At 37.8% G+C, this 17,753-nt stretch overlaps 1 protein-coding gene across 1 annotated transcript in view; it reads right to left on the reverse strand.

Moving 5' to 3' along the window:
- Positions 1 to 17,290, reverse strand: part of LOC114652284 (poly [ADP-ribose] polymerase tankyrase-1) — a 208,201-nt gene extending 190,911 nt beyond the window's left edge. The window contains exon 1 of the mRNA XM_028802598.2: positions 16,793 to 17,290. Coding sequence (XP_028658431.1) covers positions 16,793 to 17,240 — 448 coding nt within the window. The 5' untranslated portion in view covers positions 17,241 to 17,290. The remainder of the gene's footprint in view (positions 1 to 16,792) is intronic.
- Between the last annotated feature and the right edge of the window lie 463 nt (positions 17,291 to 17,753).

The following is a 17,753-nucleotide window of genomic DNA, read 5'->3' on the forward strand; positions in this document are numbered from 1 at the left end:
ACATTTCAACAGTTTGCTCAGGCACACAACCCAATTCACAGATGAACTGAACACATTGCCTGGACAATTTTAGCAGTGTGCTATGGAACTGAGGTGACATAGTTCAAAACTGATTATTGTTTATTTACTCCTGCTAAATATGTGCCAGTGACCAGTGACATGCTATATGGGCTTTGGGAATGGACGGATGGATGGATATCCAATCCATCCTTATATTGATGATCTTGTCATATTGTTATATGCACTTGTTTAAATGACAGTTCTGTTGACTTTACAAAAAATACAGCATCTTGTCTAAGATTTAACAGAACCTGTGACACACTGTCAGTACCCCATTTACACACAGCTCGTTACTAAATGACTCACCCATTTCAGGTATTACATTCACCTGTCATCAAATCTAGAACAGAAAGCAAAGCACACTTCCTGACCACCTACTAATCAAGATAAATTGATGCAGCTACCTTTTCACACAAGACTTCTCTATATTGTAAACTCTTTTATGTATGTTTTATCACTGGACTGGTAAGGTCCAGATGACAGTTATTTTGTGATATGTAAAACCACAGACTTGACAGTAGTTGTACTACAGCTGTACTACATTTATACAAGCTCAACCAAAAGAAAACTCAGAAGACTGCTGGGTGTGCTCTCTCATAAAAAGTGTTCAAATTAGAACTGCACTTTACTGGGCAGAACAAATTATAGAAAGCTGCTTTTATGACCATTAAAGCTTACTTTCAAATATTTTCTATTAGCTGTATGATAAACAAAAAATAAAATAAATAAAAACCTGTAAACTAAACACACACTTTCATTGGAAGGTTCATACATGCCAGGAGAACAGCAACAAAAAAGTCTACAATATATTTGATTCAGAATTGATGTAGATGTGGTTGTACTTACCAGTAATACAAAAAAAATACCCATTTACCCTCAATATTTGAAATAGTACTAAACAGTCTATTTCAAACTCACCACTAATATTCTATTACCACAAAACTGTTTAGTAAAAAACTTTGATATTGCCATCATGAAAAAATTGTAATATCTTTCATGTTTAAAATGTCTGAAAAAAAGTAACAGAGAATTTAGGTGCATGGAGCAAAGTACTTCATCATGTCAAATTAATACTGGGCTAAGCTGCTTTAAATACTATTGATTAAAATGCCACATGATTTGCTTATGTATAGATCCGCAAACATAATTGAAATACAGTCTTTACCAGAATGCCTGTAAGATGGAAAATGTAAAAGACCAGAAGTAGATCTAACTTTTACTATCAAGAGAAGGGATCATGAGCTTCAACATTAATTTATCATGTGCTTTTGGCAAATTAGCCAGACACTGTAAGGTGAAAATGATTAATCACATAAAACACCTCATTATTTTTGGAATCTTCCATAATGGTCTCTTTGCTAAATAAAAACGGTTTATCTTAGTGCTAAAGTGAATGTTTAAACCTCTGTATTGTATTAATAATGTATTTCTTATCAATCCATTTTTGCATCACCTAGAGCTTTAGGACATAATGCTACCCCTTAACTACATGCTAATCCACCAAAGTGCTGTCAAATTAAACAAAAATTTGGGTTTGAAAATTATATTAAAAATATATTCAAATGATGTGTGACATTCTGTGTGCTAAGTTAACTGCTCTGCTGTATGTGCTTTTTTCACATTTTGCTTATGGTGTAAAGCATAAAGCACTTGTGCCTTGCATTGTTCCTTAAAAGAGACATATATAAACTGCAGTTTTCAAACAAATGTGACACTTGAAAACACAGTCCTTCATAAAAATATGTTTCACTACAAGTACAAAGTAACTTAGTCAAAGAGAAAGCAGAGCCAGGCACATCACTTCATTCTACCCATAAAAGTACAAAAGGAACTGTGACGAAAAATCGATCATGATTTATAAGATATATACTAAACATAGTTATTATTTATTTCTTTTTGCCGCCTTTGCCTTTTTGATACCAGAGGCCAGGGGATGTAATTTTCTCTATCTGTTTCTGTTTTATATACAGTACATTAAGGCACTGCAAGTCTTTACTTGGTTTACAAATGAAACAGATTTACTAAATGTAGCGTCTGTTACAAGTTCTAATTTCTTACTACCACTATTCGCTTAGCAGGCATCCTCATCCCAATAATCTTACAAAAGAAATTTGTAAAATGACTTGTTTAATGGGGAACTACTATGTTAATACAAAGCACAACAAATAAAATAAAAAATAAGAATGCTATAGTTATTTCCATTTCAAGATTTTTTTTAAATGAAATAAATAAATAGTCTCCTAGCGGACAATTGGTCAATCTCTCCTAGGTGAGAGCAATTGCACAAGGAATTACCTATGGGGTAAACTAAACACTCTCTTTTTTGCACTTTTACAGATGAAGCAAAAATGTAATACAGGTGACCTGAATTTTTTTTTGTTACGCCTCATTGCTTCAGGCATAGTGTCAAATCAGCAGAGAAGTAAGCTGCTGGCTGGCTTAGGTAACTAAAAAGAGCTCTGCCAACACTAAAAAGGATCTTTTAAAGTACTTTAAAAATGAGACTTGTTAAGATAATATAAAAATCAGAAATATGAGTATTACCTTCCAATGTCTTTAATGGCAAAGGGAAACCAGTTTTGACTTGCTGCAATGGATGCTAAATAGTTCTAGCATAAAACAGCAGTAAATCAGGAATCTCAGATTAAAGGGTGACTTTCAAGGTTCACAGCATTGCTTAAAATCTGTTATTACTACGACAGAAGATTCAAGAACTGAGCAATGGGATAGAAAAATCTGTCTCAAAATGCATTGTGAACTATTACATTTAAGAAGGACGAGACGCCTGCTCCTGGAAGTGAAAGGCAAACACAGATCTGGAAGATACTGCAATGCTGTATAGCCTGTCTGAAGGAATACAATGCCGAGATTAGTGCAAGAAATAACAAACAATAGAGACATTGAATCGAACAGCCCTAATGCATAAACACCCACCACTCACTCATACAAAGGAAAATTTAGAGCCAGCAGTAAAACTAACAGACATGCTTTTGGAATATGGGATAAAACTAGTAAACTAGTAGAAAATGCACAAGTATAAATATAACAGAGTGACTAAAATAAAACTAAATGGCAGTAGAGCTAGCCTTTGGCCACTATAAAACCACTTTTATTGCTCATTCAGAATTTTTCCAGAGTATTGAGACAATTAATAGCTTAAATCCACTTGTGAAATAACTTCCTAGCAAATAATTTAAATCAATTTCAGATTGTTAGAGTAAATTCCAGAACATGAGAATGAGTCACTTGACCTCTATAGTCAAGCTCTAATTTAATGAAATGTGTCCCCATTATTTTTTAATGTGTTTATTGGCACTAGCATTCCCACACATATTGGCAAGACCGCTTGCCTGGGGTAAAGGTTAAGCCTTTTAGGTCACGTACTGTATACATGTGGTATGAAGAAGCTATAATTGCTAGAGCCTAATGGTTGCAAAACTGTGTCAAGCACAAAAGGTATATCTGGTTCCTGTTTACAATTATTAAAAACATTAAAGGTTCAAAATATCCTGAAGGAAGGTTTGCAAACAACACAGAAATCTGAAAGAGATACATACTTGAAGAGGTTTAAAAACAACCAAAGATGGCACATGTTCATTTGTATACAGTAGTGTAGCACTGTATAATGATACTGGAAAAAGTACCAAAATACCAAATTTTTATTTCTGTAGTGGAATTAAATTGTTTTTCGCAGGCACAACATGATTTGTCGTGTATCAGAGCAATTGGAACTTTGTTCCAATAGATGTACACATTTAGGCTGGAATCACCAAGGGAGATCAATGTCCCTCACCTCCCTGCTCTGCAAATTGGTATCTGCGTAATAACATACTGTAAACTTTGAGGGGGACACCCACTCTGATCATTAAGATATGTATATGCGCGAGCATGCATGTAGGTTAGACTAACAAACCCATTGGGCATTATTTTTGTACAAGTACTGAGGTGACAAAGCTGGTACAGAAGTCAAAATTTTAGTATTGATCCAGCACTAGTATACATGTGTGCATGAAATCTCACAACATGCTGATAAAAGCATGTGGGTTAGTTAGATGCTTGGGACTAATGGGGGAAAAATATCAACATGACTAGTATCTAGGATTGCTCCGATCGATCGTCTGCCGATCTAAATTAGCCAATTTTCACTAAAAAAGACTTGATCGATGATCGGCAAATTGGCCAATCAACAAAAAATGGTATTTTCAGCCCCTGCATTTCTAAGCTTTTCGGTAATTTAGTTGTAGTGATCCTTTATGCAAGGTATTATGATAGTTCAGCATTTTTTTTTTTGACCAGCAAAGTCAAGGCTTGTTTTACAAGAGGGGAAGAGATGATTCTTTTATGTTAAAGAAAGTGGAGCAATAAATTTGGAAAAAGTTATGAAAGGGGTTGTCCTGTACAGTTAGACAAATGGCAAGAAATGCTACTTTAATTAATTGAGACCTTTTTATTTTGTCCTTTAAATTAAAACAGACACAACTTTGACAGTGAGCTTTTTTTAATTAGGCAGCTCATATTTTTAACTGGAAAAATAAGAGATAAAGACGAATTTTAAATTGCTACTTACTAATCAATAGGCTAGTTTCTTAATATCAAAATGCATATTTTACTTATTATCCTGTTAAACATGTTAGTGATGTGTCTTCTTGATGAACACTTACAAACTATTTGTACCGTGTTTATTATTTGCTGCTGTGCATCATACAGTATACATTTTGGTAAGTAACAAGTACTACATAATTAAAATGGTAAGCCATATTTAAATCTCAAGAATTACTAATGTCTGATACACTGAAGAAAAAAAAAAACACACCTGTATATAGTAAATGTATATTTAACAGCAAAAACCTGTAGTGCAATTAATGATTTAAACTGATTAAAACCAATAAGTACATGTATATTTACATTTAAGCAATGTTTAATTGCCAATATCAATTAATTGATTGTGTGGCAATATATAATTTATTTTTGTTAGAGAAATGATGATACGACAGCTTGTAATTATGAGAAGCATTGCCGCACCCACATAGAAAAAAGGCAGTGTGCTCTGTGGTTACCCTCTCAGGTGGCCGTTAGCATATCATAATCCCTTGTACCAATAGCATGAGTTTTCCGCATTCGACTTATACGATCAACATTATAAAATACCAGAAATTATACTGTAAAATCAAGTCCTGACTTATCCACAGGAGAACTTATCCGCGAGTATATATGGTATACACTCTCGCTTCCCAGAGAACTAAATGCATATACAGGGGGTCCTCGGGTTACGACACAGTTCTGTTCCTACAACAGTGATGTAACCCAAATTTTGGTGCAAGTCGAAACACACCCTAGCCTAAGTCACTTACCTATCCTAACACATCTGCAAAATCATAATCTAGAACATAAAAACACAACTAAGCCACAGAAAAAGGAAAAGGACATAAATATGCTGTACTGTACACTGTACTGTAGTAACAGAAAAAAATGACAAAAAATAAGTGTAAAAAAAATTCTTTACCTTTATTCCTTCTGATCTCTTTACAATGTCTAATTTCACTTCCATCGTAATGGCTTTCCTCTTCTTCGAAGCACTACCATCTGAAGACTCTGACTTTCGTTTAGGAGCCATGATAAGGGCCACAAAGTCGCCAAACAAAGCCACACAAATGGAACACTTCCTCAGCGCGAAACGAAACGAGTTTGCCAACTCCCTCACTCATACGATGTGTTACTGCATATTCTTCCCGCTGCGAGCAACTAAACTAGTTCGCCCATGTAGTCTGTAACTACGACGCTAATGGCGTAAGCCGAAACACTCATGTCTCAATTTTTTTTTAAGTTTTTATGGGAGTGAGCGTTGTAAACTCAAAACGTTGTATGTCAAGACGTTGTAACCCGAGAACTCCCTGTATGGGAACTTTTCAGACAAAAAGCAATTTAAGTACATTGTTATTACTACTTTACTCTTTAATACTGTATATCCACACACACATTTCTTACCTTAACCAACTGAAAACAATTTTAGGTTAATGCCTTTTAGAGCGTACTCCAACAATACTGGGTGCAAAAACAGGAACCACCCATGGACTTTTATGAAAAATTATGCATAATTAAGTAATTATTTATACTCTAGTTCTGTTCTATTTCCAGAGACTGCAGCTATAAAACATTTATACACTTTAAACAGCATGCCTACTCTCGCTGCATTTTCCAGCAATGTGCCATCCCATTGTATTTTGCGTTTGCAAAATACAAATCTAGGCTATTCAAGAGCTTTTTGGTATGGAAAAAGAGTGATGTGATGCAGTAGACAACCACTGCCACGTGACCTGAATCCAATTTGTTTGGGATGAGTTAGAGCAGAGGGTGAAAGAAATGCAGCCAAATGATCAAGACTTTTGGAAAAGCATTACAGGTGAATCCCTGATTAACACTAGAATCCCTGAAGTCTATGGAAAAAAGTCATAATAACGGGCCACGTTAAATTCCTTTAAACCTCTTCATCAGCATCTTTGTTTTGCATATGTGTTAATCAGCACAGACAGCCTGCTATATCATCCCCCACTGACATAGCTGAAGATCTCCCAGCTCAAGTCCCTTTATCTGGGTGTGAGGTGCCTGGAATTGTACAGAGTAAATAAAATATCGTTATTTCGAATACATACATTTAATGTGTGTTCCGTGTCTACAACGATCTAGGTAAATGTAGGTTGACAGGAAATGCGAGGCAAGAAATGTTGAACACATAACTAAAACAGAATTTTTTTCATGTTATAATAATGACAAAATGCAGACGTGAAGTAAAGCATATGTGAAGACTGAAGTCCAAATATCAAAAACACTTTCACAAAAGGTGTAACAAAACAAGTGGGCCATTATTCACAAATATAACTGAAGAAAAATAAATTATTCAATTTACATGTTGCTGCCAATATGTAAAAACCAAAGCCTAAATACCAATTGTATGGCTGACACAGAGGCAAGAACGGCTGCTTCTAAATCTAGAGGTTGTGGGTTCAATCCCGGGTCTTCCCCATAGAGAATTCCATTTTGAGTAGCTGAGCTCCTGTTAATATTACTATCTATCTCTCTCTCTCTATATATATTATATTATATATATAAATAAAAAATTCTTTTCGCATTTGAAATGGAAATTGCGTATGACCACGTGATATGGAAATTACGTATGACCAAAGAACATATTATAATACAGGAACTAATCACTTCGTTTGTGGACGCCATTTTTATATCGTCTTTACGAATTGGTATTATTTGTGTGAGATTTATTTTACTGATATTGAAAAGAAGTAAACACAAACACGCCGATCTATCCCACAGAAGTGCACCCCACGTCATCCTCTCCCAGCCCTCCTCTCTGGACTACAGCGCCGAGACGTACGCCGCCAGGCGCAATCTGACAGAGAAGTTTTATTTATTCGTCCACGTGACTGTCGCGGAAACTGACACATTGTAACTTTTTTTTAGTTGGCACTACTTGATAGTAGAAGAGAAGAGGAAAACAGCTTTGCATCTTTCTACTTTTTAACTGCAGCGAGCTGTAAACCATGTGCGTGAGAAAAAAAAGTGGATGCTGAGAGGCGCGGAATGTCGGGCTGCTCCTCGGGGTCGAGAGCTTCGCAGTTTTGGGCAGCATCCTCTCTTCTCACACTGTTTGTGACACTTCAAGTGCCCCGTTGGCTCCTGGGAGAGTGGAAATCTTTGCAAATGAGTGTAATCGGCGCCATCGAAGCAGGACTCTGTTTATAAATTACCCTGCACTACTACTTAGTGTCCCTTAAGGTGAGTTCAGGTCACTAAAACCCCGCAACATTCAAGGTTCCTTTTGTGATTAATTATTTTAAGAACTAAATCACAGGCACATAGTGCAAGGTTGTCAGGCAGAAATTTGGACGATCACATAGAAAATGTAATTTCTATACCACAGCGGTCGTGTAGCACCTTTCACAAGGGATCTACTACCGAGAGATAATCCAAATGCATTTTAGCTGCTGTTAGTACTACTTACCTGTTGTGTTATAGCGCCTTTAAAATGTAGTTTACCCCAAATCACTCCAGTAGTGCTGAATAGATCTTTACTTCTTAAATGTTAATGTTTTACTGTTTAATAACTTATAGACTACATTTTATTTTTTTCCCCTTGCACTCAGTGAGCGAAGCCACGGTAATGAACTAGTTATATAATAAAAACATACATTTGCTTTCAGTCTGTAACAGCCAGTGTAAAGTTTTGCTACTTGTAAAAGATATTGCTGAAGGGATATAAGCAGACACACAAACGCTAGTGAATCATGCCTTCTTGGTATCTTGTTGATTTTTTTTTTTTCAGTTTTATTCTTGAACAAAAGCACACTTGTTTTGTTATACCTTTGCAAAGGTGTTTATTTTATATTCCAGTAACCACTTCAATGATATCAAATCTGTCTCGGACTCTCTCATGCACGCGCAAACACATCCATCCACGAAAACACAATTATTTGAAAATGCTATGTCATTTGATCACATTTTTTTTTTCCGGTCTTGCCCAACCTCCGCGTTATGGTGCATTGTACTGGGAATGCAGACAGACTTCTTTTTGGGTACATACACCATCAGCAAGGCACTGCAAGATCTTAACACTAGTGTTGAGAATTGCATGCGTACCGAAGTGACTTGAGCTACTGGTGGAAGTTCCACTTTATTTATGGCGCCAAGCAGAGTTGTGCTGCAGTACAGCAGTTTATTAGCCAGTAAAGGTGACATGAAGTTGTCTGTTGTTATGGTTCTGCCTTTGTCCAAAAATGGTTTTATGACCACAGTCTCAGAAAGTCTTTCTACCATGGGACGCATGATCAAAATGAGATTTAAACAAAAAACACAAAAACACTGGTGCACAAATAGGCATTTCAAAATCAACAGTGTGGAATATTTTTTTGGGAAAGAAACCACTAGAGGTCTAAGCAATTTTCAACGAGTAAGCCAACCCAGGAAGACCACAGAAGCTGGTGACAGGATTATTGTTAGAGCTATGGAGAGACACTGAAAAATAACACCCAAATAAATAACGGAAGAAATGCAGAAGCTACACTACAAGATGCATACCTCTCATTAGCATCAAGAACAGAAAGGCCAGACTATAACTGGCAAAGAAACACAAAGATGCGCCAGAAAGTTTTTGGAGGGGAGGGAGAGCGTGAATGTGACTGAGAAAATAAAAGTGAAAGAAACTAACTTTTACAAGTAACAAATTTACACCCGATATGTTCATTTTCAAATAATATTGCATTAGTGCAATGATGTTTTCTGATTGGTACTATTCAGGTCATACAATGATTTCTTCAAAATGTCACATATATTTGTCTCTTTCTTTTTTTTCCCCCCAGTGCTGTGCGCAGACACCAGCAGGCGTGAGCTTATTCAGTGCTAGCAGGAGCACACAGGTGGCCGGTTGCTTATGCTATAACAAGCTTGACCTAGCAGCAATTAAAGCACATATACTGTGCAAGGCATGTACGGGGTCCACTGAGAAAAGAAGAGCATTCATGGCTCATCTTGCAGAGGAACATTCTTTCCTCTGCATGTCCTGGAGTCCTGTGCAGACTGGGCAAGGTTGGGGGGAAAAAAAAACACGTCACCGATTACAACCGCAAGAAGGCACGTGAATGAATATGAATAATGTGAATAATGTTGCATCCACAATGTTTTCCGAAATGTACTATAAAGTCATAAAATGAATAATTCCAAATATCATATACAGTAATCCCTCACCTATCGCGGGGGTTACGTTCCAGAGCCCCCCGCGATAGGTGAAAATCCGCGAAGTAGCGACATATATTTATTTTATTATTTATACATATTTTAAGGCTTTATAAACCCTTCCCACACTCTTATAAACCTTTCTCACTCTCTTGTTAACCTTTCCCACGCTCTTATAAACACTTCCTATGCTTTTAAACACTTTCTACATTCTTAAACACCTCAGACCAACACTGCACACTGCACGCAGCGATCAGATGTCAATGTGTCTGCACTTGCTTTGTGAAGGGGGGCAGCTGAACTCACGCTGAGCAGAAATGGACTTTGTGCTGCTTCTGCCAAAATGCCTGCTTGTCGCTCTGCGCGTTCAGAAGGAGGAGTGTGTGTGTGTGTGTGTGTGGGTGTGTGAGAGCTGAACGCACCTTCGCTCAAACCCCCCCTCCCCGGAAGCGCAGTACGCTCCTGCCACTTCGCATTGTCAAGGGGGTGGGGAGTTGAATGAACGCTAAGGAGAAGTGGACTTTGTGCTGGCTTTGTGCTGCTTGTTGCTCTGCGTGTCAATAATTTTAAGCCTGTACATCACCAATTTTCCTGTCTCACTGTCTTGTCTTGCGTGAAGTTAAAATGTTTTATAATAGTGAGATGTTACTAATATCCTTAGCCCGACATCCACATATCATATGTGTTAACAAAGTGTGTTTTATAAGTTTACATGTGTTTAAAGCATGTGGGATGGGTATTTTAAGGCTTAAACTATAAAAATGTTTATTTATATGGTCATTCTATATTGCGGATTTTCTCCTGTTGCTGATGGGTCTGGAACATAACTTCCGCGATAGGCGGGCAATCACTTGTATTTAAAAACCCGCGAAGTCGTGAATCCGCGAAAAGTGAACCGCGAAGTAGCGAGGGATTACTGTATACCTATGTCTCTGTTTTTTTGTCAGTGTGGCTTTGACATCACGGGCCATAAGGTGCATACTAATTCAGTGTAAGCAGGAACACTCAATAAAATTGAATAAAAAAAAATCAAGTGACAATGAGATACGAATAAGGCAGATTCGCCAGCATTTGTGTGTCAGCTTTTATCCATCCAGATCAGAGAATTTCCAGTTCGACTGTCTCAAAACACCACTCACATATAAAGTTATTCCCAGCTTCAGATAAAAATAACAGCGTCAGTTCCCCTGGGGGCGGTAGTATGTATCATGATCGTGACTGAGAGAATAAAAGTGAGAAAAAAAAAAACTAACTTTTACAAGCACTATAAATTTACAGTGGCTGTTACAGACGCAAATCAAACGTATGTGTTTATTGTATAATATTAACAATAAGAGCAACTCACTACTCAAAATGGTAAATATATACAAGGCAGTCAGGATCAAACCGGGGGGACTCTTGATTATAAGTCAGCAATTCCTACCGCTGTGCCACGGAAGCTATTACAGTAATCCCTCGCTATATTGCGCTTCAACTTTCGCGGCTTCACTCTATCGCGGATTTTATATGTAAGCATATTTAACCCCTTAACCGCCCTCTGCCGGATATATCCGGCATCGTAGCGTTATTGCTGACGCCTTACTGCCGGAATTATCCGGCACATTTGCCTATGGTTATGTGAATGCCTGGCGCGTAGTATAACTGACAGTTTGGCGTGGGTATTATTACTACATTGTATTTCGACAACTCTGCGGTTGTATTGGCCGCTCACGTGATGTGATTCGAAAGTGAAAGCTGTGAATATGGCGAAACGTAAACTGACTTCAAGTGAAGTTTTGCAGGCGATTTTGGACAATAATTCTGATCATGATTGTAGCAGTTCTGAAGAAGATTTTAGCGACAATGATGATCAGCAACGTGCGCTGCATGATACTGTGAGTGACGACGCATCGGATGATGGCGATGAGTGGGTGTATCCCCAGCATCTCAACTGGACTGCTGCCCGTTATCTGAGCCAGATAAGAAAGATCCAAACCGTGACCGCTTGTTCAAGCTACGTCCTTTGATTGACCATTTATTTGAAACTTTTCAGCAGGTATTTCAGCAGGTAAATACTGCTTGAATAAATGTAAAGTAAAAAAACGAAAATTGTTCAGATTTCTCCTGGCATGGGGAATATTTAGGGAGTTTGGCGGTTAAAGGGTTAAATATATATCGCAGATTTTTTTTGCTGGTTCGCGGATTTCTGCGGACAATGGGTCTTTTAATTTCTGGTACATGCTTCCTCAGTTGGTTTGCCCAGTTGATTTCATACAAGGGACGCTATTGGCAGATGGCTGAGAAGCTACCCAATCAGAGCATGCATTATGTATTAAATAAAACTCCTCAAATATATTGTGAGCACAGGGGCTGTTCGCACCCCTAGAAGATACGGCCGCTCCTCAAAAAACACTGAAAGATTACCTTCACATTGCTCTCTTCCTTGCTGGGCTTAAATGTGGCTGTTTTGTCAAGCGATATGCATCCTGCATGGTGCTTCACATACTTAAAAGCTCGAACAGCATGTATTGATTTTTAATTGTTTGTTTTTCTTTGTCTGTCTCTCTCACTCTCTCTGACATTCTGTGCTCCTGACGGAGGGGGTGTGAGCAGGGGGGGCTGTTCGCACCATTAGACGATAGGAACGCTTCTCTAAAAAAATGCTGAAAGGCTACCTTTACATTGCTCCCTTCCTAGCAGCTGCGTTGTCCTGTGGTGCTTCGCATACTTAAAAGCCCAAACAGCCCTACTGATTTCTGATAGAGAGAAAAAAGCAAACAATCTCTCTGACATTATCTGCTCCTGAAGTGCACTCCTTTGAAGAGGAAGATATGTTTGCATTCTTTTAATTGTGAGACTGAACTGTCATCTCTGTCTTGTTATGGAGCACAGTTTAAACTTTTGAAAAAGAGACAAATGTTTGTTTGCAGTGTTTGAATAACGTTCCTGTCTCTCTACAACCTCCTGTGTTTCTGTGCAAATCTGTGACCCAAGCATGACAACATAAAAATAACCATATAAACATATGGCTTCTACTTCGCGGATTTTCACCTTTCGCGGGTTGTCTGGAACACAACCCCTGCGATAGAGAAGGGATTACTGTATATCATCCTTGAACCTTTTGTGAAAGTGTTAATTTGATCTTTGCACTTCAGGCTTTGCACATTATATAGTGTATGTCTACATTTTGTCATTTATTACTAAAATATGAAAAACGTTTCTGTTTTAACGATGTATTTTTTGGTTAAGTTAAATACACTTTTTTGTTTAAAGACTATGTGCACTTTAGTTTGTATTGTTTAATGTATTTCTTTTTTATTGTGACGGTCACACTAATATAAAAACAAAGATTATTTTCAAATTCATACGTTTCACTGGTTGTTATTTTAATTTGATTATTATTAATTTTAATCGTGTTAATGCAGAGACATCAGGGTGACATTCACAGGTGGACAGACGTGAGCAGATGAAGTAAGACATGCACTGGAGCCCAGAACAGGATGTGCAACCACAGGTCGCAGGCTTCAAAATAGTCAGGCATGAAATAATCGTGACTAATCGGGAAAAAAAATTGAACGATTAGTTGACTACCAAAATAATAATTAGTTGCAGCCCCAATTGACATTTGCAAAACAAAGATGCTGCTGGAGAGTTGCGAAGGAATTTAAGGTGGCCCAGTGTTAAGACTTTTTTCGTAGGCTTCAGGAATTCTAGTGTTAAACAGGTTACTTGGAACAATCTACAGCAAGATAGTTTTATTTTAGCATTTTTTTTTTTTAACTTTAAAATTCCTTGGGTGTTGTTTCATAGCTTTGATCTCTTAACTATTTTCCTAAAATGCATGAAATAATAAAAAAAAAATTTGACTGGTACTGTAGGTTTATTATTTTAGTTTACAACAATTACACCAAATTACTGTAGTCTTGTTCTTTGTGTATATGAAATTAGGGTGAGATTTTCAAACTACCACTACAGTTTACAAGTTTGGGGTATTTAAATACACTTTTTATATGTAGAGTACCGCTAAATATCCCAAAACAGGCATTGCTTTGAATTATGCAATTTTTAAAAAGAACTACAGTATTGTGAGGAAAAACTAATTGTTAAGTGATTGATTCTTGATAAAAATTTGAAAGTATTTCTAAGAAATACAACATAAAAAATACTAAATCTTAGCTCTAAGGTAGAACCATAACTGAGGCATCCCAATAAATGCACTAAAAACAAAATGCAAATGTCACAAAGAGTCTGTTCAAAGAGTTTGGGATTTTATATGAAACCATATCTTTCAACAGGCAAATGCTGAAGTAAGGAGAGTTAAATCCCCTGATACTGGTGACCAAGTAAAAATTAAGGAATGTTCCCTCGAGAGGATGCATTTTTGAGTATTCACAGCACAAGCTGTTTTTGTGTGTTTTTTTTTTTTTCTTTTTTGAGCTAGACTTTTCTCATGGACAGAGGTTTCACAGCAGAGGGAAAGAAAAGTTGGCTTCCATCAGCAATCTTCCAAAAGCATGCGTGTCCCCGAGGGAGAAAAACAAAACATTATTCTTCCTTTTGAATCAACTGCTATAGCTTCAAATGAAGCAATAGCTCCCTAAAAAGAATTATACAAACTATTCACATAATTTTTAAAGATAAATATTAATTATGCATAAAATTAATGTGAGGCATATTAATACAAAAATTTACCACTAAACATTTTGTAAACGTTTAAGAGTATAATTTGAAACATAAGTTGGTCTGATTTTTCAAAACTCTGCAATATTTCAAGTTAAGTTGAAGCTATTGTCTTAACTAGATTAGCACCATTTTCAGGACTGGGTTCTGCTTTTTTCCCAGTGGTGCCAAGGTAGTCTTGAGCTTCCTGGGGGCTTATTGTGGGTTAAACGGGCCAAGGAAAGAGATGAAAATATGCATATACAGTTAAAACAGTATAATCTGGAATTTAGAAAAATTCAAGCCATGTGCTTGATTTAGGAAAATGCTAACTTTTAAAAATGGTAAAATGCCCCTAATGCATTTTAAATAAAACAAGCAGTGAAAAAAATTTAAAAACTGGAACTAAGCTTTTAGCTTTTTAGCCATTAGAAAACAAGTGCATATAACAAAAATAAAATCCATGAGAACAAATACATAAGACTAAACATAACAGTATATTGCATCTATCTTTGCATGGTACAGGCTGAAAAATAGACATTTCCAAAAAGATAACACATTTCCTACAAACTCCTATTTAATTACAGCATTAAGGGTAGCAAGAACCCATCTTGGTACCACTAAGCAAAAACAAGGAACCAACGCCGGACTGGTTGCTAGTCTATAAACCAACACACAAAAGCTTGTCTTTACATCAGGCCTACTTACAGTCTCCCTTTAACCAAAATCGTTTTGATGAAAGTGAGAAACCCATACAGATGTGAGAACTTTCAACTCCACACAATAACAGGACATGGATTTAAGCCCATGTCCAATGAGCTATTAGATAGTTTTGCTCACAATCATCCTGTTGTGTCCATCACCAAACTAGGAAGGAAAATGCAATTTCAAAAACTGCCAAAAATTCACAGTGTGGTATAAGGGACATTGCTGTTTCAATTCATACATCCATCCATCCATTTTCTTTAACCCTTACTCAGAGCAGGGCAGCTGGAGCCTATCCAGCATACACTAGGGGCAAGACAGGAATAATCACTGGATAGGGCACCAGTCCACCACAGGGTGAACACACACATAAACATACCAGGGGTCGATTTAGTAATACCCATGAACCTAACCTGTGTTCCAAGAAAGATTTATATGACCTAAGTTAAACTTTAATATTATTAAAGAATTCATTCACTGATTTTTTTCTTTAGCATGACTGTTTATCAAGTGACATTTTAACCCATTTTGGATAACAAAAGGTGACCATTTTTTGTGAATATCCTCCATGTTGTACAAAAACATACAGCATACATGCACATGAAAGATGAAATGATTTTTTTCATCAGAGTAAGACATTTTAGTACAACTGTAGCCTTAGACAAGTAGCTTGGCAGCATAACTTACTTGTACAAGTAATAAGACCTTTCTGTACAACTGATCAGTGTTTCAAACAGCCTATATATTACCAAACAACACTTAGGATTTTTTTTTTTTTTTTTTTGAAAACGTGGGGGATTTTAACTGAAGTACCTGGCAACCCTGCCTCAGATTCACGTGGTACATTCAAATACCTTGGGAGGAACAAAGGTTAAGAACCTTGATAAACTAAACAGGGATACTCCATTGCTTTCCATGCAAACATTGTAGTGAAAAGTCAAGCAAAATGACACCTTTTATTGGCTAACTTAAAAAGATTACAATATGCAAGCTTTCGAGGCAACTCAAGCCCGTTCTTCAGGCAAGATGTAGGGGACCCGAGTTGCCTCGAAAGCTTCCATATTGTAATCTTTTTAAGTTAGACAATAAAAGGTGTCATTTTGCTTGACTTTTCGCTACATTCATAATGGCTAACACGGTTCAACACCCTAGTACTACATGCAAACACTGAAACAACTATTCATAGACAAAAGAGATAATTAACTAGTAGTGTCAATCAAAAGGACCTTGTCACAAAAGACTCCTGAGAATCTGAGAAAACTTTACCCTCAAAAAACTGGACGAGCTTGATCGGTAGAAGGTTTCTGAATTTCTGAATCATTCAATTTCTTTGCGCTAGGAACTTAATAAGGAGAGGCCTCTTGAATGCAGCACGCACCAGTAAATTCAAATGATCATTTTCGATCGTACTGTCGTGACGTCCCACGTTATACTCGCAATGCATCCTGTCAACACTAGCATGCTGCGTAATTTGCAGATTGATCGCTTTTCTAGAAGACTGCTGATCAGTCAATCCACTAAAATGTTAAACGTGACAGTTTATGGAAGTTGAAAGAGTATACTATAATTTCTATAATCATTACACAAGCTTTCTTTATAATGGTATTGAAAAGTTGCACGCGCAAAAAAAAAAAAAAATCATACAACTGACCTGCAGCAAAGTGCAACGGGGTAGATTTCCTGCCAGCCATGTCCTTGGCATTCACGTTACCGGAGTCCACAAGTCTTTTGACCCTGGAAACATCTCCGTTGCGGCAAGCCTCGAAAAGTTCCCTGAACGTTCCACCAGTGCCAGAGCTCCCGGAGGTCGAGTCGGGACTGAGAACGCCACCGCTGGTTATGCTGGTGCTACTGCCACTACTGCCGAGGGCTGGAGCGGAGTGATCGGAGGAGGCCGGGCTGCAATCCCCGTCCCCCCCACTCTCCAGCTCTGCGGTGCCGCCGCTGTTCCCTGTCTGCTCCGCGGCCGCGGCTGTAGAGAGAGCTGCGGCAGCACCTACGGGCGCTGAAGGAGAGCCGGGTGGAGACGGCGAAAGCGCCGTATTTCGAGGAGGGGACGCCAGGCTCTGTTGCTGAGACGAGCGACGAGACGTCGCCATTTTCACAACAGTGAATCCCTCTGGCAACAAAAACAGGCTCTGCGCTCACTTCCGGGAAGCTGGCAGTGCGCACTTCCGCCGCCAAGAAATAAAAATGAGGGTGCGCGCTGAGAGCGCTGCTTGCCTGCTTGCCCCGGAGGAGCGTTTTTACATTTATTGATGTGTTGTGCGTGATGCGGACCGAGTGTTTAACTACCATTTACTGTAAATTAAAAATATTTGTTTCTTTTTTCGAATTTAATTTCCATTTTAAATTCTTAATAATGTGATCAAATTTTCGGGTATGGCTAACGTGTGTGAAAAGGAAAGGGGTTTGCTGCAACTGCTTCCTTCAATTCCTTACTAGGCAACTGCTTTAATACTGTTTAAGGGGTTTTGTAATTTATATGGATGGCATAGTGGTTAGAATTGCTGCTTTTATGGTTGCACCATACTGGATTCAACGCCTGTTTTGAAGGAACACCATCCCCAGCTAAACCTGGCTAAGATGGACCTTCTTGTGATCCCAGCTTC

This window comes from Erpetoichthys calabaricus, chromosome 5 (genome assembly GCF_900747795.2).
Source record: "Erpetoichthys calabaricus chromosome 5, fErpCal1.3, whole genome shotgun sequence".
NCBI classification, from domain to species: Eukaryota; Metazoa; Chordata; class Cladistia; order Polypteriformes; family Polypteridae; genus Erpetoichthys; species Erpetoichthys calabaricus.